Source organism: Humulus lupulus, chromosome 2 (genome assembly GCF_963169125.1).
Source record: "Humulus lupulus chromosome 2, drHumLupu1.1, whole genome shotgun sequence".
Taxonomy (NCBI): domain Eukaryota; kingdom Viridiplantae; phylum Streptophyta; class Magnoliopsida; order Rosales; family Cannabaceae; genus Humulus; species Humulus lupulus.
In genome coordinates, this window is record NC_084794.1 from 294,912,257 (window position 1) to 294,935,140 (window position 22,884).

Consider the following 22,884-nt stretch of genomic DNA (forward strand, 5'->3'; position numbering starts at 1 on the left):
AAATATATATCTATGTCAATATTGTGTTTAGATGTCATATATGTATAGATTATTGATATAAATATTTATCTATGTCAATATATATCTATGTCAATATTGTGTTTAGATGTCATATATGTATAGATTATTGATATAAATATTTATATATATATATTATAAAACCGTAATTCATTATATTATATATTGAAAAAAAATGAATCGGATTTTATTAAAATTACGAACAATGTTTTGCCCTAATTTTTTAATACAATTATGTCATACATAATATTAAACATATTTGATTTATTTTTATGATATTGTTTATTTATTTAAAATTTACATGATAATTAAAAAAATAATAAAAATAAATACATATTTGAATAAGCTTGTTTATAACTTTAAAACTAAGCAAATCTACATTGCACGTTATTTTTACCTAGTATAAATACATATATATATATGAAATTGGTGAAAATGATATTTTATTTTTTGAAGTGATTCTGCACTCTAGCTTACTTTTGATATTTTTTTACAAAATGCATTTGTCTAAAATTCGATCAATTATCTAAATTTTTCGATCATTTGTTTCATTCATTAGGTTGTGAGGTGAAAAGTAGTTTACGTAAATAATAAAGTAATTGGAGGGATTGTTAATTAGGAAGGAAAGTAAATTAGAACACAACATACATTAAATAATAAAAACAACAAAAAATCATCAATTCAAAGAAGGTCCCAATCAAAACCATCGTAATGGAAGGGTTTTATTTTTTTTTCTCAAGAGAAAAAAATCTTGAAGATTCGAGGGAAATTCAGATTCAGAATAGACTTTAAAAGTCACTACTTTTTCTAGGAAATTTTAGAATTAACTTTTCAAAACTGTAATTTCTGTGAAAATTAGAAAATTTAATCTTTCTTATAATCCACACCTTTTCTTTCAGGTTTTTCTTCACGAAATATACTTGATATTCTATTCATAACCCATAATAAACTACGATCGATATATTAATATATATATTTTACAATTTTCAACAATAAATTTGGTTGTCATGGAACTTTTTGTAAAAGAGATATATTTTTTATTTTATTTTTTGATTTTAACTACAAAAAAAAAAATACTTTACTCTTCCTTACAATCATATGAAAAAATGCCACAATTGTTATTCATGATCATAACATTTTGTACAAGAACTAATATGTGTTATCTTATGTAATTAGAAAGACTTAGGATGAGAATGACTAATAATTGAATTCACCTCTAATCGTATTAAATTGTTTACTGAGTTTGTAAAAATTAAAATGAGTTTATACTTTTTTGGACTCTGTGTTTTTTCTCATTACTTGTTTGGACTCTATGTTTTGACAAATTATTTTTTGGACCCTATGTTTTGTAAAATTATTAAAATAGAATCCTAACCCCGATTTTGGTCAATGTTTTCTTAACTAAAATCACAAATAATTTACCAAATTAACAATTCAGAACAAAAATAAAATCATTCTGTTTAAAAACTGTGTTGTTATATTCAATTTTTTCTTCATCAAAATTGAGTTTAGGGTTCTATTTTAACTATTTTACAAAATATAGGGTCCAAAAAATAATTTGTCAAAATACAGGGTCCAAATAGATAATGAGACAAAACACAAAATCCAAAAAAATATTCTCATAATGTGTTTATTTCACTTTGGAATTGAAATAAACAAATTGTAAGTTATAGAAATACTCTTGCGTTTACAATTTCGTCAATTTTAACTTTTAAAATAAGGGTAATTTTGTCAATTCATTCATTGTTAAAGAGGAAATTGGAATGGTAACCCCAATCTCATAAGATTATCATTCTTATTTCTTAATTTCAAAATTTATACCGTATCTACAAACTTCATTCTCATCCGTGAATAAATTTAGATAAATTAACCATGGCCGGAGAATGAGTCACGTTGTGACTTCGGAGGCTTTGGCCCTTATTTTTTCAATTTTTTAAAATTATATTTTGGCCCCTTACTTTTTTTTGCACTTTAACCCCTTAACTTCACAAAATCATGCCCATTATTCATTCACATTCTCTAATACTATACTAAACACACCATTAGTTGATATGACTTTTTATTTATTTATTTGTTGAAGTATATTTTTGTTGATCTTTTACGAGTTTAAAATTATTTACGGTTAATAATTGAATGTTATAGATATTGAAGTAATTTAATTGAAAAAATAGTTCAACATATAATATTTTTAAGGGATTAACAAAAAAGAAATGTAAAGGAAAAATAAAATAAATAAACAAATATGAAGAATATAACAATAAGGTTATCATTAGTGAAAGTGAAAAATAGATGTAAAGTTGTCCATAAGTTTCTATTTTGCAAATAATAATTTGAAAATGTTGTTTAAAATCCATAATTATAGTACAACTCATATTGTAATTAAGACCAAATTAATTTATAGTTAGATTTTTTTTAGGGTTTATATTTTTTTGAACCCTGTATTTTGTTCTATTACTTAATTGGATCCTGTATTTTGACAAATTATTTTTTGGACCCTATATTTTATAAAATGGTTAAAATAGAACCCTAAACTCAATTTTAATGGAGAAAAAATTGAATATAACAACACAGTTTTTAAGCAAAATAATTTTATTTTTTGTTCTGAATTGTTAGTTTGATAAATTATTTGTGATTTTAGTTGAGAAAACATTGACAAAAATCGGGTTATGGTTCTATTTTAGCCATTTTATAAAATATAGAATCCAAAAAGTAATTTGTCAAAACACATGGTCCAAATAAATAATTAGACAAAACACATGGTCTAAAAATATATAAACTTTTTTTTTAAATAATAGAGATTTAATTAAAAGTATTAAATATTTGATAATAATTTTACAAAATAAACCTTGCCTTAAATAATTTTGAACAATTTTTTTATTCTATCTTAAACTTTATGTAATATAATAAATAATATTCAAATAAAATTATTAATAATCTATTATAAATTATTCTAATTGTAGAATTTATTGTTGTTCATAAATAATATAAATTGAACAATCAAATTTTAGATAGTGATGTTTTCAACATTTTGTATTACTTTATATATGTTATTTTATAATTTACTTGAAGTATTGTATGTATGTAAAGGGAATATTACTTGAAAATCTAATACATCTTCATTAATAGATATATAATATATTTAGTAGAAATTATGTCATTTCAAATTCAATCTAACTCTCTGTATAATTTTTTCTATAATTTTTTTGATTTGTGATTTATACCAAATACAATATAATAAGGTATAAGATACCCTTCAATAAAAAAGAAGAAAATATCTAATGATTTTGGGATTTTTGCACTTATACTTAAATATTTTTTTTTTACGAGTTATTAAATTTGTATATGTGACATATATACAACTAAAATAAAAGCTGATATATTTTAAAAAATATATATGCTTACATAAAGTAAAATAGAAACTAAAATTTAATTTAATTAAAGTTTAACAAAAATGAAATTTAAATAAAGGACAAATAATTTTTAATCTCTTCCGAAATACTCTCCAACAATGTAAACTATCGAAAACATCTCATCTGTCCAATTACATCCAAATTGTAACATAATCATGATGTGGCAGACAAAATATTTTTTATTAATTTAATATAATTAAAAATATATTTTAATTTTATTTTATTAATTTATATATCAAATTTTTGTTAATTATTAAAGCCTTGACAACTTCATTTTTTCGGGCCCATCGAGTTTGGACCGGGCGGGTCTGTCGTGTTTTTGGGTTTTTTGGGCCCAATATTCACCCTTATCAGCAACGATGACCTTGCTGTTAGCTCTACCGGACGTTCTTGCCCTAACTTGACTCATCTTTGCTCTCTTGTTGTCTCCTTGCCACCTTGCCTTATTGATCACCAATAGTCTCTCATTATTTCTCTCTCTTTAATCTTTTTTTAAAGAGTTATTGGGTTTTCTTGAGATTGTTTGGTGGGTTAGAAAGTGAGTAGAAAGAAGAGAAAAAAAAAACAATTACACTCTAATTTTCTATTTTTGGTAATTTTTTTATTTCAATAAATCAAGTTTTTTTTTTAAATTAATAAACTATATATTTTAAAATACACATATCAATGATACCACAAAAGACACTTCAATTTTCTTTATTTGTCTTACAAATCTAAATAAGTTCGTCATTGGAAAAAAAAACACATATAAGTTAAACAAACTAAAAAAGTTGAATATTTTTATGAGTCTTTTGGTAAAATGACATATTTTTTAAAGTTATTTTGTACTCTAGCCTAGTTTTAATAATTCTCTGCAAAATGACCTCTCATAATTCAAACAGTCGGTCGGAAATTGTAGATAGCTGGTCGAAAGATTTAAACAACTAGTCAAATTTTAGACAAATGTTATTTTGCAAAAAATTATCAATAGTAGGTCAGAATACAAAATTACTTAAAAAAAAAATAATTTTCACTAATTTCTCTATTTTTATTACTATATTACTCCAAATGTAACACAACATAGCTTTTTTTTTTCTTTTACTTTGTTTAGAATATACATTCAAACACATATTCAAATATTATTCATTTGCAATAGTCATCTATTCATAATAGAAAATACCACCACCAAAAGGGACATAAACTACTATTACCATAAAGAAAGACATATATAAAATCCCAAAATGAATATTAAGACATTTATAATTTTAGATACAAAAGCTACAAGACCCCACCATCGAAGCACGAGTGATGAGTTTAACTACTATATATTTTCATATATCATATACCAACTAAATATCCTTACAATTATTTGTTACCCCACAATGTTATTTTATGTAACTAAAATATAACTATTAAAAATAGAAATTAATTAATTTTTTATTTTGGGTATGGTTGGAGTTTTCTATGGGCTAGTGCAACATTTTTAATTAAAAATTAAAAAAAAAAGATACGCCGCATGGCACACCAAGCAACTTTCCTAGTGGAATGGAAAACTTTCTTATTTATATAAAATTGAAGGAAATTTCTACGGTAGAACCTTCAAAAAGAGCTTTATCAGTAGGGTTTTTTTGTGTTTTCAACTCGTGAATAGTTTTTGTGCGATTTTTTTATGATCGTGTATATTGTAGTTATTTAGAGCATCCTGCAAATTTTCAGAAAATTCTGAATAATTTACAGTGTCAAAAACTAGTTTAAAAACAGATTGTTGTACGCATGACTAATTTTTTTATGTGCGTGGAAAATAGCCTATTTGAACCTAGTTTTCGGCACGGTAAATTATTCTGAATTTTCTGAAAATTTACAGGATTTTCCAAATAACTACAATATAAACAATCATAAAAAAAATCACGTCGAAAATTATTCACAGATCAAAAATACTGGAGCTCATTTTGAAACCCTTACCATATAATACTCCAAAAATGAAAATATAAAAACAATATTTTATTCAAATTTAAACCAAAAGTAAAATAGAAGAAAAGACATAGATTTTTATTTTATTTTTTTAAACAGCTAGAGCTGTAATTAATTAATTGATTTTTCACCTACTAAGTTAGTAGTAGTGGTAAGTACTAATGATGATTATTAAAGCTAATAGAAGCTCCTTTTTGCATGGGAATATTCGTAGTGGAGGGTCCACACAAACTTTTAATTCTTTCTTATTACTACTCTTCTACTTGTTTTTTACTTTTTTTTTAACTTTTTGTTGAAAATTATTAAACTCACTCTCTATTGTCTTTACTAGCTTTTACGGTTGAGATTAATTATGAATTTTTTATGTTTAATTATTATTATTATTATTGTGATTAATTAACTTAACCTAAAGACCAATAAGAGTTAAGTCTATACTTTAATGCCATAAAAGTTAAAAATAGTAGTGAAAACTCGTGCTTAGTGTAGTGTCTAGAAAAGTAAAGGTTCTTCCCCATAATGTTAGTTAGTGTTTTTCACCTTTTTATTTTATTTTAAATGTAATTATTTTTATATAAAGAAATAGAGAATTATATTGGCCCCTAATGTTTGTTGCTTCCATAATTATATTCTTTTGTTTTTATAATGTTATACATGTTTTATTTGTTTATATTCGGGTTGTAGTTATTTGGTAGTCCGTGTTTTAATGAATTATAATATTAATACCTTATGTTCTTGATAATGATTATATGGTATATTGTAATTTGAAAATCATTATAAAATGGTGTCTTGTGTTCTTGATAATAGTCATTGGATATCCTATAATTCAAAAACTGGTATAAAGTGATACTTTATTATTTATGGAAATATACCTATTTTATACCTTATTATTTGCAACCAAATTTGAGCCCGAGGTACAATAAGAGTTAAAAATAGTAGTGAAAACTTGTGATTAGTGTAGTGTCTAGAAAAGTAGAGGTTCTTCCCCTATAATGTTAGTTAGGGTTTTTCACCTTTTTATTTAATTTTAAATGTAATTATATTTATATAAAGAAATAATGAATTATATTGGCCCCTCTAATGTTTGTTGCTTCCATAATTATATTCTTTTATTTTTATAATGTTATACATGCTTTATTTGTTTATTTTTGGGTTGTACTTATTTTGTAGAATGTGTTTTAACGAATTATAGTATTAGTACTCTATGTTCTTGATAATGATCATCAGGTATATTGTAATTTGAAAATCGTTATAAAATGGTATTTTGTGTTCTTGATAATAATCATTGGATATTCTATAATTAAAAAACTGGTATAAAATAATACCTTGTTTTTTATGAGAATATATCTATTTGGCACCTTATCATTTGCAACCAAATTTGAGCTCGAGATACAATTCTATACCAATTTTGCAAATTTAGGATACTGTAATAGTATTTTTCGTAAAATATGGTACTAGAACTATACTTAGATAAATCTATGGTACCAAATTTAAAAGTGGTTTATAAAGAGAATTTAATAATTTGGTACCATAGAATTTAAAAGTGGTTTATAAAGAGAATTTAATAATTTGGTACCATAGATTTATCGAAGTATAGTATTCTTCTAATTTTAGTTTTTAAACTAAGTATAAATTTATTATTAAATAAGTAATGAGAATGATAATCTCTCGCTCTCATGAGATATTCATTAACCCCCAAATTTGTATGAGAACCACATAATACAATCTAATTTTGAGTAAATTTTTGACCAATGACCATAAATAACTTATAACACCTTTTAGATAAAGAAGTGTTTTGAAAGCCCAATTAGTTGACTTGATTCCTAGGTCCATAATATTTAACCCAATTAGATAGCCAAGAGTTTTGGGCTTCATTATCTTGGCCCAACAATAAAATATGTTGTTGATTCCCCATATATTAGAAAAATTTACATAAATACCGTTATAGCATTTTATTTTATAATAAACGTTGAGCGAAATTTTAAATTTAAGAGGATCCAAAAAATACAAAAAGGATATTTTAAATGCACTTAAAATTATGGTGTGTTATGTAACACTTAAAAAAAATAGTTTTTTATTTAATTAATTCAAAAAATTTAACAATTAAAAATAAAACAGTATCTGGTAACTCTATTTTTATTTATTATTTTTAAAAATTTTAATTAAAATTTATTAAATTTTTGTATACCAAAGGACTCCTCTCATAGTGGACTTCAGTAGTAAAATGTCAATATTTTGCAAGTTATAGTAAAATGACACAATTTTTCTCTCATTAATTTGTGTTATATTATGATATCTTATTATGTAAGATCTTTTTTTGTTACTTTCAAATTTATTTTAAAAACTAATGAATTACTATAAAGTATAATAAATTACCATATAGCTTATTATAATACATGGTAACTTTAAAATTAAAATTATAATACTTTTTAGTCACTATTATGTACATGTCCATTATAGTAGTTTTTTTTATCAACCGAATTAAAAAATAACATTTTACTTTTGAAATAATTCACAAAACCGATCATATAATCAAGGTTACTACTTATGATACTATACGACAACTTTTAAATGTAAACAAATAAAAAGACATTTTCGATAACTAGTGGAATTTATGTTTGAATCATAGCAAGTATATGAGTAACTTAAAATATACCATATAACTTATTATCAATGTAACTATTTTAGATACTATATGATAACGTTAAATTAAAGCACATTTTTCGATAACTCGTGAAATTTACATTTGAATCGTAGTAAAAAATTAAAGTTACTTTGGAATCATAACACAAAAGCAATACATTTAAATTATATTTTTGCATTGATAACAAGAAACCTATGCTTGACATACATCCAAATGACTTCCTTTGAAAAAGTAGCAAAAAAGGTTTGGTGGTGTTACTAGGAAAAAGCTTCAAAAGTTACAAATATACCCACAAACTCGTCGAAAAACAACGACAGTATGGAAATGGGTTGCAGGGTTTTGTTTATTTCACAGTGCTCCTTCCAATGGTACCATCCGAGGCCTTGGAATGGCCAAAACTTGGAAAACTTAGTGAAAATTGTATTTACATTTGAATATTAAATACTTTTTGAATGACCAAGCAAAAAAGTGACTAAAATTTAAGTTTTTTTATGATATTATATTGGTAAATTTTAAATATAATATAAAAATATACTATTTGATGACTCATTTTAAGAAGAAGAAAAAAAAAAAAGAAAGTGGCTTCAAGTAATTTATAAAGAGTAATAATATGTGCACCCAAAATATACACCTAAACATTACACACAGTGATGTGGCAGTTTAACCTAGTCAATCATATTTATTAAAACTAAACCCACTATTTTAAAAAGCAGTGACACGTCACTGTGCAAAATATTTAAGTGCATATTTTGAGTGCACATATTATTACTCATTTATAAATTCCATCATGATAAAAGTATAAAATTTAAACATGTGAAAAGTGAAAACTTTAGAGTAATGGTTAGCTATGAAACTCATTATTATTATTTTGCCACATAATAATACAACATAGAATTGAGTACAAATAAATGGATCATATATCTTAAAATTGAGTACAAACCTATACCATGGAGAAGGGCACCAAGCTCAACCTGTCAAAGAAAAAGTTTTAGGGTTTAAAAAATTTGAGAGCCCAAAAAAGATGCTTAGAATTAAAATGAGGCAATAATGTCCACTGCTATGCTATGAAGCCCAATAATGGTATAAAAATAGGCACAAGAATAGTATAAATTTAGGTTTATATCACTAAAGTTCCCTCAATTTTTTTGAAAAGTATCACTTAGGTCTCTAATTTTATTTTGTATCACTTAGTTCTCCAAACTAACTAAAACGAGCTATGTAATACACATTTAGTAAGTTTGAGGATTCACGTGATACAAAATAAAATTTAAGGACCTAAGTAATATTTTTTTAAAAAATTTAGGAACTTCTGCCGATATAAACTCTAGTTTTGAATATTAAAAATGGGCACAAAACAATACATATATAAAAAATAAAAATTTATATCTATGTGTATCAATTTTCATGGCTTCCATCAATTTCTTTCATCTTCGACCCCAAAATAGTGGAATGAGTGTCTTCACTAGCATTGAAATTTTTAAACATCCATGGCCATGGCATCACAATTAGCTCAATTTTATACCCTCATTGTGTCGTTTTTTAAAACTTTATGTGGTTGATAAACTTTGTGTCATGTTATTTATATGATAATAATTTGTGTCGTTTTATTTAATATATATCATTTTTTATAATTGACGTCTTTTCACAATTTGTGTCGTCTTTAACAATACATATCATTTCTATAATTTGTGTCGTTTTTTAAAAACATTGTCATTTCTATAATTTATGTCGTTTCCTTAAATAAATATGGTTTCTCCATTGGTGTCGTTTTCTTTAATAAATGTCGTTTTTTATCATGTGTGGTTTCTTTTCGCTTCGATTGGTGGACTTTGGGCTTAAGAGTTTTAGGCCCATTTAGGGAAAAGTCCAGTTCTCCGGCCCATCAATTCTTCTTCCTCGTCGTGAAAGAAAGTTTCTGAAGTGAAAGATCACTCTACCAATCCGGAAATGGAAAGCATACCGATTCAGTCTTAAAAGCGTCTCAACTCAAGCTTTTCTCTGCTTTCAGAAGTTGAAACCCTAGTTCCACTCACTACCATCGCCATGGCTCCACCCAAAGTTCTTATGGTGAGTGTCCATGCCCAAGGGTTCTTCGTCTTCATTTTCCGTATGAAGAATCTACTCATTCCTTAACCTCTCTTTTGTTTTTTTTACAGGTCGCCGAGAAGCCTAGCATCGCTCTCTCTATCGCTAATGCTCTCTCTCGCGGTCAAGTACTCTCTCCCCCTCTCTCTCTCTCTCTCTCCCCCTCTCTACTGTTTGGATGCTAAGAAAGTGTTTTATGTTATTTAGAGGAGATAATTACTGATGTTGTTGAAGCTATGATAGTCTGATTAACCACAAATTTATAGCTTTTGTAGGAGAGTAGAGTTGATAGTTTCGTGTTTAAGAAAGTATTTTATTGATATAATTTGGAAAAAAAAACAAAATATGGTAGGAAGACAAGGACAGCAAAATGTAGTGTAGGTTGGTACTTGTTTCGAAATTGTTGTAGGTATTGGAATTGCAAAAGCTGGTTTTTATTGCCGAGTTCACCAAATTCGTGGAGATTGTAATGTTGTTAAATTGCTATGGCTGTGAATAATTTGCTACTCTTCTTGTGGGTTAACTTAGCTCGAATTACGAAGCAGATGGCTTAACCTAGACCTAGTTAAGAATAACAGACAGTTTGAGTTTTGTTCTTTTTCGAAACTGATAACAAGGACGATGAAGAATTGAACCTGTTGTGTTCTTTAGGAAATTGAAGAGATTGAAATATTGAGGAAATTGAAGAAATAAGGTTTTCTTTTGAGGAATGGACTGATTTTGGGATTTGTTGTGAGATTGGTTTGTGGTTCTTGATATTGTAATATTGTGAGAGTATTCGGTATGTTTGGGAGAGATTGTATGGTTATTTGGGTATATTTGGACACTTTTTTAAGATTGCACACTACGTGTTTGATAAAAGTACCCAGTGAAAGGTTTTGCCAAATTTTGGGGATTCTTGTACGTTGTGGGTTGATTTGGGCTTGTGAACGTGTTCAGCGACTTTTGTTTGTGTTTTTGTGATTGAAAAAACTCAATGGCACCAAAGAAAGTGAAGACTATGTCTACTGTCCAACGAGCTAATGTGAATATTCCTCATATGTTTATTAACCCACTGCCCAGAACAAGTTTGAGGAATGGATTGTTAAGAATAAAATAGTGATTTGGATGGCATCCTCCCGCAAATGATTATTAATAGGAATTGGCAGCAATTGTGTGAGCCTAAAGTGTTGGCAAATATAAGTTTGGTACGGGAATTTTATGCCAATGCTTATGTGGAAAGGGAAAATCATACTGTTTTAGTTCGTGGTAAAAAAATTTGTTATTGTCCTGAAATTATAAACATGTTGTATGACCTTAATGATCCATGGGATGATGAGTATCGAGTGAGAATAAATGAAAAAGGATTATGATTTGCTTTTAAGAGAAATGACTAAATCAAGATCTACTTACAAAATAGGTAGTGATATGGTCACTCCACGATTTCTCAAGGCCACATGTTTAAGTCCATATGGGCGGCTTTGGAACAAGTTTGTCATAAGTACTCTTATGCCTTCAACTCAACAAATGGAGGTAACTGTTGAACACTTATATTTGTTATATTGTATTTGTTCGGGAAAGTCTATAAATGTAAATGTCGGGAGGCTTATCATTGAGAGTATTAGTTATATTGCTCGAGGGAGCCAGGGCCACATCTGGTGGCCATGGCCATGGTTCGTTGATTATAAGTTTTTGTAAAGATCAAGGGGTGCCTATGAATATCAATGAAGTCTGTGAACAATCTCCTATAATTAGTCACCAGTCTGTGTTGCACCAAGATGAAAGTTACAGGGGTGTTCCTAGGCCAATTGGTTTGGGATATGAGCCTGCAGACCTAAATCTGTTCAGCTGTAGGCGGCAATCGCAATAGATTCGGGTCTGCAGGCTCATATCCCAAACTAGTTAGCCTAGGAACACCCCATAATTTTCATCTTGGTGCAACACATACTGATGACTAATTATAGGAGATTGTTCACAGACTTCATTGATATTCATAGGCACCCCTTGATCTTTACATAAACTTGTAATCAACGAACCATGGTCATGGCCACCAGATGTGCCCTTGGCCCCCTCGAGCAATATAACTAATACTCTCAGTGATAAGCCTCCTGACATTTATGGACTTCCCCGAACAAATACAATATAAGCGTTCAACAGTTACCTCTATTTGTTGAGTTGAAGGCATAAGAGTACTTATGACAAACCTGTTCCAAAGCCGCTCATATGGACTTAAACATGTGGCCTTGATAGATCGTGGAGTGACCATGTCACTACCCATTTTGTAGGTAGATCCTGGTTTAGTCATTTCTCTTAAAAACAAATCATAATTATTTTCATTTATTCCCTCTCGACACTCATCATCCCATGGATCTTTAAGGCCATAGAACTTGTTTATAATTTCAGGAGAAAAACAATTTTTTTTACCACAAACTAAAACAGTATGATTTTCCCTTTCCACATAAGCATCGGCATAAAATTCCCGTACCAAACTTATATTTGCCAACAGTTTGGGCTCACACAATTGCTGCTAATTCCTATTAATAAACATTTGCGGGAGGATGCCATCCAATTCACTCGGACGAAAATGAGACTCCACAATCACTGTTTTATTCTTAACAATCCATTCCTCAAGCTTGTTCTGGATAGTGGGGTTAATAAACGTATGAGCAATATTCACATTTGCTCGTTGGACAGTGGACATAGTCTTCGCTTTCTTAGGTGCTATTGAGTTTTTTCAATCACAAAAATGAAAAAACAAAAGTCACTGAACACGCTCACAAGCACAAATCAACCCACAAACGTACAAGAATCCCCAAAATTTGGCAAAACCTTTCACTGGATATCAAACACGTAGTGTGCAATCTTGAAAAAGTGTTCAAATATACTCAAATAACCCCACAATCTCTCCCAAACATACAGAATACTCTCACAATATTACAATATCAAGAACCACAAACCAATCTCACAACAAACCCAAAATCCGTTCGTTACTCAAAAGAAAACCTTATTTCCTCAATATCTCAATAAAAACAACAAAACTGATAATTCCGAATTGAAAATAAAAAATTAGAACGAATTACCGATCAAGTTTCTGGCTGAGTCGCGGTCTATATTGCTCTCTTTAAGACGTTTTGCGGCTCTGCCCTAAGTGTGCATGGCAGTCTATTAACCACGCTGTCCCCAGGACAAAACGACCTCTGTATACGATTCCTCTCTGCACCGAAAGGCTTCGCTCTTGCACACCCTCAAGCTCGGAGAAAATTCGATTATATCAAAAGAGAATAATTTTCAGTAAAAAAGATGTGTCTTCCCGTTTATTCTGATCTGACTTATGTAAAAAAGTCGATTTGTATAAAACGGTAAGAAAATGTTTTTCAAACGTGGGAGGAAATATCGTGGTCATATGCAGTTAAAACAGATCACGTTTACTGCTTCTTAATAAATCGTTTTAAAAATTAATTAATAAATAAAAAATATTTATTTTATTAAATAATAATTTTTTCAACAAAAAATAAAGTACGACACCACACCACCCGCTAGCTCAGTCGGCGGCAGCGCGTGTGGTAGTCAAGTGTGTGAGTCCTCACCCATGCACACAAAACTGGGTACCCCTTGGGCACACCCCAATGCATGGCACTTGCATCTTATGTACACTCTTAGAAGAGTGTTTCAAATCCAAGTGAGACTTTTCACATATCACACAAATTATGCTTTTTCAATTTTTAACAATTCATTTTTCAAAGAGTTCCAACAACACTTATTATTCTTTCTCTTTCATATGGATTTATTATTTTTCCTTTATATATTTATTTGGTGTAGATTTATGTAGTTGAATATGCCTCGATACTTTATTAAGTAGTTGAGATTAGTTTTAAATCCTGCTTGTGCATGTCTTTCCCATGTTTCTTTATATCATTTTTTTTAATCTTTTTTATTTTTTTATAGTATTATAAGATTCATGATACATTAAATATTTGCATTCTACAGATGAGTACCAGGAGGAGTAGTACAGATGTTCATGAATTTGATGGGAATTTTCTTGGATTCAGGGCACAATATAAAGTAACATCTGTGATTGGACATGTTTTCAGGTCCTTGCTTGTCATTTACTATTTAAAAGGGGAAAAAAATCCACTACCAACTACTAGTCTTATTTAAAGGGTGTGCAGAGCTTTTAGAATTGTTTTCACTAGTGGCCTCCAGTAGTATTAAATTATGTTCTTTAGATTAGTCTTCTCAAATTTACTCTTTTTTTATTTTTTCTTGTTTCATCCTGTCTCTTGATCAGCAGTCTGCTTAACAAATTCATATATTTTCTTCTCATCCTATCCCAATACTATCTTTTGTTTTACTTTTTTCTTTAGTAATGATTTGAATGTGTAATTAATATATAATAAGGATGTTTCATCTGTAGAGGATGTTGCTTATATACATCAACTGGAATGGTGTACTGTACACTGAATTTTGTTGCTAACACAGGCTCTTATTACATTTTATTTTATAATTAGTTTTTTTAGTAAGTTTAACATGCACTTGATGTTTCTTTTTACCTTGAAAAAGCTGATATTACGATTTTCCTTTTGCATGTTTTTATAGTATTAAGTTTGCTTGTTTCCAATTAGTGTTTCTTTTGTTTGTCAATCTAGTGTAGATTTTCCACAAAAATATCAAGACTGGAATTTGACTGATCCTCTAGATCTTTTTGAAGCTCCAATTGTTAAGAATGAAGCAAATCCCAAGGTAATTTTGATGTTGTTTGCTTCTATTCCATTCTATATGCTTTTCCCTTATAATTTCTTAGTCTTATTAAGCAATTGAAGAAGCTAGAACCTTTTTCCTCCCCTCTTTTTGGAGAAGAAACTGGCTTTGCACTATATAATTTTGCTCAGCTTTTGTTTCTTTCTATAGTGGTCTGCTGACCTTGACCTATCATCGTACTTAGATTTTATTTTAATTTCTTACATATATATTGTATATATATACTACAAGGACCCCAGTGATGTAATATAAGAACCGGAAAAAATGCTCCATATAATGCTCAGGGAATTTTATATTACAAGCAGTTATAAGCTGCAGAAGAAGTACATCAAGGTCCACCAAATCGAGGACATTTTTTTCTTTCTTCGAGTTATAGAATTCTTGGGACCTTGAGATTTCCAAGCAATTTTTCATGATGCATTTGCTGGCATGGATAACATCAATTTTACTTGCTTTCTATAATTATCAGTTCTGCACATAAAGTCTCCTCAAATGTATTGTACACACACACACACACATTAATAATAACAAAGACATCCATTTTCACGTAAAAAATATTAATATAGGGGACTAGCAGTCTGCAAAAGCTAAACAATGAAACTAAAACAAATTAAATCAGTCCCTCAAGAAATCTAGAACAAAAAAAATTGAAACCCATAAATCATATATTTTGACTGTGTTTCTTGGTGTGTAGGCTCATATATGTAGGCATTTAAATCAAGAAGCTCGTGGTTGTAATGATTTGGTTTTGTGGCTGGATTGTGACCGTGAGGGAGAAAATATATGTTTTGAAGGTAGCTTTCTGATACTTACTTTTAGATTTATTTTTAAATAAATATTTTATTTAGTGATACTTGTGGTGCAAGACTTTCCTAATGCAGTGTAACTATAATAATATTGAAAGAATTTTTTGACTAAGAGAAACGGTATCTTGATGAGGTTGTTTATTGAGTTCTTTTTGGTTAAAACTACATGGCATATTCTAAGATGATGTTGATTCTTCTTATATCAAGAAATGTTGCATATACTTGAAACTTTCATTGTTGCTAGGGAGGTTTGATACATAAACTAGAATCCTGGTAGTATTGATCACAATTTTTTTTGATAATGAAGAGATGCTATTTTTAAAGTCTTGCTGTTTAGTGAGACAATTTTGTGCCACTGCTTTTTTTTTTTTGTAATATATATTTTATACTTTTTAATTTTAAAATGTCGTTTAGTGAACTCTTTTCATTTGATTTGATTTTAATTTAACTAGTTAACGACCTTGTTAGAATTCAAACACAATATTGTATACAAACATATATTTGGCACATAAAAAATAGAAAAATTAATATAAGAGTGAAAGGAAATGAGGGATCTTCTTTATGTAGTAATTGTTAATCAACTCTTTGAAGACTAATTGTTCAACTCGGGTAGAAAACTAAATCAGATTTGAGAATTATTGGAAGCCATAGCTCTTTTGGATATTTGCATAGGTGTATAGGAAAACATGTTGAATATTCTTTAACCATATGATATGCTTTTTTAAGGCAAGTAAGTTTTTTTGGCAACAAATTAAATTATCTAAATGAATTTATTATTGCAGTTATTGAGTGCACCGGCTTTGGTGCAAATGATACGAGAAGAAAGGTTTATCGTGCACGCTTTTCCTCTGTTACTGAAAAAGACATTATGAGGGCCATGGATAAACTAGTTGAACCTAACAAGGATGAGTCCCTAGCAGTTGATGCTCGACAAGAGATTGATTTGAAAGTCGGAGTCGCATTTACACGATATCAAACAAATTACTTTCAAGGGAAATATGGAAATCTTGATTCTAGAGTTATCTCGTGGGTTCTCTTATTTCCTTGACTTATCTACATGCTTTCACAATTATACTTCACTTTTGGTTTTGCATTCTTCTATTTGGCATGAGTCAATTGTTGTGACAAGTGCAAGCCAGTTTATCAAACTACCTCAACATGCCGTATTGGGATGCTAGTCTAGTATTATTTTGTATACTATGATGAGAGTCAACTATCTAGTGCTCCTTGTATTGGCTGTCTTTGTCTTTGCTAGGTGTTGTGTTGTTAACCATCATGGTCAAAGACATATTAATTGTTACTTTTTTGAGGTTTGATGTCATTTTATTTTCTTGCATCTAATTGAACTAATGAATCTTGTTACCTTTCTTTCATTCTGCCTTTTTTTTAAATCCTTATCTTTATTATTAGTGTGTATATATATATGTGTGTGTCTCTGTCTCTCATTATATAAAAATTCAGTAAGATTCAGTTATTCATTGTCATATAATTGAATTAATGAATCTTGTTTCCTTCAGCTATGGACCATGTCAAACTCCAACCCTTGGGTTTTGTGTACAACGCTATTTACAGATTGGCACATTTAAGCCAGAGAAGTTTTGGTCAGTACGTCCCTACATTTTACAGAGTGGCTATGAGCTTCAACTAGAGTGGGAACGCCAGAAGTTGTTTGACTTAGATGTGAGGCTTTCTTGGTTGGAACTTAATTTTTTTCACCTTCCCCTTACAAAGAAATGATTTCTTATGTTTTTGCTTTCCAGGCTGCTACAATGTTTCAAAAGTTAGTAACAGAAGATGGAATTCTAGAAGTCACTGAAGTATCAGAAAAGCAAGAAGTCAAAAGTCGTCCTTCTGGTCTCAATACAGTAAATCTTCTCAAGGTAAGAACAAAATCCATGATCCTTTAAAAATAAAAAAAAGAGAACCCCAAAAAATATTTTTTTCCCTCAAGGTTGTGTAATTTTTAGTTAACAAAGAGAAAGAAAAGACTTACAAGCATAAGTTGAAAAGTATTGAAGGAGACACAAGTGATGACAGTGAGTCCAACACAAACACATTCACAAAGACAAGATTTGCATCAACACAAAGGGAATGAATGGTTGTTCTCTAAAAGCTTTCATCAGCTTGCATCTTGCATTTTCAACTCTGTCCAAAAATTAATCTTACCCCAGATCTTTATATAATACTCTTCATTGTTGAATTCTCTTTTGTTTCTTCCCAACCATGATACCCAACAGCACAGTGTTGTCAATAATTTGCATTTTTTTTATTATACCCAAAATTTTCTTCTTGCATGAGTGACTCCATTTTCTTGCTTAATATTTTGCTATGGTTATAATGAAACCTAAGTTAATGCTAGTCCTTTTGAAGTGGGAAGTAATTGAAGTTTTGTTTCCCTTCTTTGGCTGAAAGTAGTTATATTGTGAAAATATTTCTAGTCTGCTCTGTAGGATTAACTAAATTTGTCAAAGTTCTTTCAATAAAATGGAATTCTTATACAATCCCAGTACATTGTCCTGTTATTTTATTTTTCCTATTTCTTAATTGATTCAGATTGCTTCAAGTGCATTAGGCCTTGGACCCCAAACGACCATGCAAGTAGCTGAACGGTTATATATTCGAGGTTTCATCAGGTAGTTGCAAATTCTTCTCTATTGGTAATAATTCGTATAAATTTTATTTTAATTGTTATATTACGATCTTGTTTATACAATTTGATTGTATTGGTCTCCAATATGTTGGTTGGCCTTGGACTACTTTCACTTTTTGTTGGTTTCCCATGCATGATAAGAATTCCGTCTTCTATAACTACTTGTTTCAAAGTAGAGTTCCCGGTGGATAGATGTCTAGTCTATGACTGGCTTCTTAGTGGCTTCTTAGGTTGTAAAATTTGGTTGATATCATCCTTTTTATTACTATACGATGTATTGTTTCTTATAAAAGAGGTAGATAAATGCCTAGGAGAAGAATATATGAATGTTTGGTTGAGTTTTTGTGAACTGGCAACCTGATCTTTGGGATATATGCTCCCTCTTTTGTGATGAATTTTAACAATATCAGATGGCATTCTTTTTCAGTGTCAAGTATTCTTTTGCTTATTGAGAATCTTAACCATAAAACAATTATCTTATGCTCTGCTGTTCTAGCTATCCACGTACAGAGAGCACAGCTTATCCTTCTTCATTTGACTTCAAAGGAACTCTTGGTGCACTAGCAAATAACCCAACGTGGGGTAATTATGTAAGGGCCCTTATTGCTGATGGTTATCATAAACCACGGGTAGGCACAGATGCAGGGGACCATCCTCCAATCACGCCAATGATGTCGGCAACTGAAGATATGCTGGAAACAGATGCTTGGAGATTATATGAATACATCTGTCAACATTTTATAGGAACCCTGTCTCCGGACTGCAAATACTTGAGGTAAAATCTAAGCTGTATTTTCATTTATTCTATTAAAATTCTCCTTTCATTACTGTGTTTCTTTGTTTACATAATTTAGCGACTGACCAGGTACTTACCGATTGGTGCAGTTGCATAATTACACCTCCCTTTATATCCTGCGTGATCATGTCTTTAATGTATACATGTTGGTTCAATTATGCTGATCTTAAGATTCTTAACAATGCTTTTGGTGTCTGGCTCATAGGTCTGCCTTTCTTTTATTTCAATTTTTTTTGGGGAAAGGGTAACCGTATCTTCTTGCTGCACATAATAGAGCTCAAAACCCAATAAATTCATAATGTATAAGTATGCACTAGAACAGGAGGACTGAAAACAAGATTGTATGTATGATTTATTGTGGTTTGAACTCTGTTATGTGCTGAAACCTCGATAAATTATACACTTTCTGCTTTGGCCATGGTACATTATATGTTAGGTGATTCTTGCACTTCGTTTACTATTTTCTTTTAATGCTAAATAAATTTGTGGAAGTATGCTAAATTTGTTGTGTGCTTTTATAATATCAACTCTTTTGTTTCGTTGCAGAACAAAGGTAGAATTTTTATCTGGCGGGGAATCCTTCCACTGTGTAGGGCATCGTGTTTTGGCTAAAGGATTTACACATGTTATGCCGTGGTTGGGTATAAGTGAGAAAAATCTGCCACAGTTTAAAAAAGGGGAGAAGATAGAAGTTGCAAGAGTGGAGCTTTATGAGGTAATTAGTTTGAATTTCAAACTTCATTTTTACTGTCTCCAATTTTTATTCTTGTCTGATTCATCCAGTATGTTTTCGTATTCATCTTCTAATATATGTAGTGAAAAGTTATATTTATTTCTTATTTGTACTTTTTCATGTGTGATTTCTGGGGAATTTTTGTTTTGAGGAGAGAGAATTGATTGTTAATAAGGAGAAAGGTATTATAGTTGTGAGTCTACTGTCTGCAGGGAAGTACATCGCCTCCAGATTATTTAAGCGAGAGCGAATTGATTTCCCTTATGGAGAAGAATGGAATAGGCACAGATGCATCGATTTCTGTCCATATTAACAACATTTGTGAGCGCAATTTTGTGAAGGTTATTAGTTTATTTAATTTATTGAAATGCTTGTTTCTCTCAATATACTACCTGATTTGTTTTCGTAGAGTTAGTGTGCAGTGAATGTCCAATATTTATGGGATTTAGTTTACCATCAATTTACAGGTACAAGCCGGTAGAAAGCTGGTTCCAACTGCCTTAGGTATAACCCTGATAAGAGGGTATCAATGTATTGATCCAGATCTATGTTTGCCAGACATTCGGAGTTTCATTGAACAACAGATTAATCATGTTGCCAAGGGACAAGCTGATCATGTTCATGTCGTGCAGCATGTTCTACTCCAGTTCAAGCAAAAATTCAGTTATTTTGTTAAGCAGGTTAGTACAATTTTATTACCTGAGTTTACATGCATTCTTGGGCATTCCTTTTATTTTTTTAGGAAACAAAAACTTTGATTGATCGAAAAGGGGATTGCATAAAGAAAGCAGGATAAGATATCCTTTTAAAGACAAACATATCACCAAAAGAGTTTGAGGGTGTGTTCTTTTTGGATCTTCGTAGGGAGTGGGTGCATTTGTGGTCATAACTTTTGTTTTCTTTTATCACTATGTTACTACGGTATTCCTCCGCCGCCATAAGTGAGGGTTTTCAATACTTTCGACCTCCTACTCTTTTTTCAAAAAGAAAAAAACATATCACCAAAAGAACAAAACAAAAACTCTAATGGGGAGTGTTGTGTTATGTTATTATTCTTGAATGTATTTGGATGGCTTCTGATTTTTGGCAGATCGATAACATGGATGCATTATTTGAGGCACAATTTTCTCCAGTCGCCGACTCGGGACGAGTTCTTAGCAAATGTGGTAAATGCCTTCGGTACATGAAACACATATCTAGTCAGCCCTCCCGTTTGTATTGTCCTACCTGTGAGGAGGTTTATTATCTTCCTCAGAAGGGTACAATCAAGGTACATGTTATGCCATAATTTTTTTGCTAAAATTCATTTTTTGGCTGCTGCAACTTAAAAACTCTATTGGGAATAACGAACTGTCTAATTTCTGCAGCTTTACAAGGAACTTACTTGTCCATTAGACAATTTCGAGCTTCTGATTTGTTCCATGCCTGGCCCAGAAGGCAAGTCATTCCCACTCTGCCCGTACTGCTACAATAGTCCTCCATTCGAAGGTATAACTACACTCTTCGGTGCTGCAAAAACCGGCGGTTCCAACATGTTGGGTAAGGGAGCTGGGATGCCTTGCTTTCTCTGCCCTCACCCCACTTGTCCACATTCTGTGATAACCCAAGGAGTATGTGCTTGTCCCGAATGTAGTGGAACACTAGTCCTAGACCCAGTCAGCGCTCCCAAGTGGCGACTCCATTGCAATTCTTGCAACTGCCTCGTCTTTCTCCCCCAAGGCGCTCACCGAATTTCCACCACTCCAGACAAGTGTCCCGATTGTAACTCTACGATCATAGAAGTGGACTTCAATAAAAAGACGACGCCATTGGAGGATGGAACTACCTTGTACTCTGGCTGCATTCTTTGTGACGAGTTTCTTCATTCGCTTTTGGAGATGAAACATGGAAAGTCATTCTTCAGACGCTTGAGTTCGAGAGGAAGAGGTAGGGGAACAAGACGAGGCGGCCCTAGGGGACGAGGTCGGGGTGCCGGGAAGTATGTGGATCCGAAAATGAGCTTTCGAGATTTCTGATCGCTTAATAAAGGACATAACTAAACGCTTTCTAAACCACTTGACACTTTTTAAAGATGTAATTCCAGATAAGTTATCTAAACGTACACTTATTAGTTTTCGCTTACCAGTCATATGGATCATTTGGTTGAGATGATATGTACTTTAAACTTTGTTAAAGAAAAATTGTGAGAGAGAAAATAGTAGGAAAAAATAGGGGAGTTTAATTATTTTTTTTAAAACACTTTTTTGAATATATATTTTTTTAAATATATTAATAATGGTTCTAAAATTGATAAAAATATTCTACATTTAAGATTTATTTATTCTTTTCTAAAGAGAGATTTCTCAATTTGAGTCTAAATAAGAAAAAATAATGTTTTTTTGGAATTTATTGTTTTCTGTCTTAAAATTCAAGATCTAAACATAGACTTCGTTTATTGAGGCTATTTCAATCTTGGTTAATTTTGTGGAAATTTTACTTTATAGCTTTTTCAGTCATTTAATTTTATTGTGTGTAATGTTTTGTAACATATCATTACTTTTTTTGTTTGGAATTTTAAGTGAAAAAATAAGCCATAATTTTTTCTTATATAATTAAGTTGTAAAATATAAAATTTATTTATTTAAAATACTATGTTATTGGACTTTTTTTAACCTTTAATTTGCATAAAATTACACGGAGTGTTCAGTTTTAGAGATGACATTTAATTTTTAACTACTTTTTAAAAAAATTAATTTTATATCAAATATTATTTGAATCTACTAATTATACCCTTCAGTCATACCTAAGTTATATATGTATAAGCAAGAGTATTATGGGAAATGTCATTATAATAATAGGTAAAATTTAACTGAATTTATTTAATGACTAATCTTAGTTAACTAATCCTAAATCTGGATACTTATCAAGTAAAGAAAGTTATGAATATGGTAGTAAAGCCATATTTTTATAAATTTAAAAAAAAAATAATATTTATGAACATTTTCCCATATTTGTAAATAGAAGGTGGATCATAAATTTAGCTAAAATACAAAAAAAAAAAAGTTTATACCTTTTTAGA

General features: G+C 30.2%; 1 protein-coding gene across 3 annotated transcripts; it reads left to right on the top strand.

Annotated features, from left to right (window-relative positions):
• Nucleotides 1-9,937: 9,937 nt before the first annotated feature.
• LOC133819917 (DNA topoisomerase 3-beta) lies at nucleotides 9,938-22,122 on the top strand. Of its 3 annotated transcripts, none has more exons than XM_062253297.1 (15): nucleotides 9,938-10,086; nucleotides 10,176-10,232; nucleotides 14,071-14,174; nucleotides 14,730-14,823; nucleotides 15,536-15,635; nucleotides 16,430-16,673; nucleotides 17,165-17,327; nucleotides 17,408-17,527; nucleotides 18,201-18,280; nucleotides 18,794-19,072; nucleotides 19,640-19,808; nucleotides 20,039-20,167; nucleotides 20,294-20,506; nucleotides 20,917-21,096; nucleotides 21,194-22,122. In XM_062253297.1, exons 1-15 carry the CDS (start codon nucleotides 10,063-10,065, stop codon nucleotides 21,839-21,841), a joined length of 2,604 nt encoding a protein of 867 aa, XP_062109281.1. In that variant the 5' UTR covers nucleotides 9,938-10,062; the 3' UTR covers nucleotides 21,842-22,122. The 3 variants fall into 3 exon arrangements, with proteins under 3 accessions (XP_062109281.1, XP_062109282.1, XP_062109283.1); XM_062253298.1 differs by having other exon boundaries at nucleotides 10,004-10,086; nucleotides 14,071-14,145; XM_062253299.1 differs by lacking the exons at nucleotides 9,938-10,086; nucleotides 10,176-10,232 and having other exon boundaries at nucleotides 14,735-14,823.
• Nucleotides 22,123-22,884: the final 762 nt, after the last annotated feature.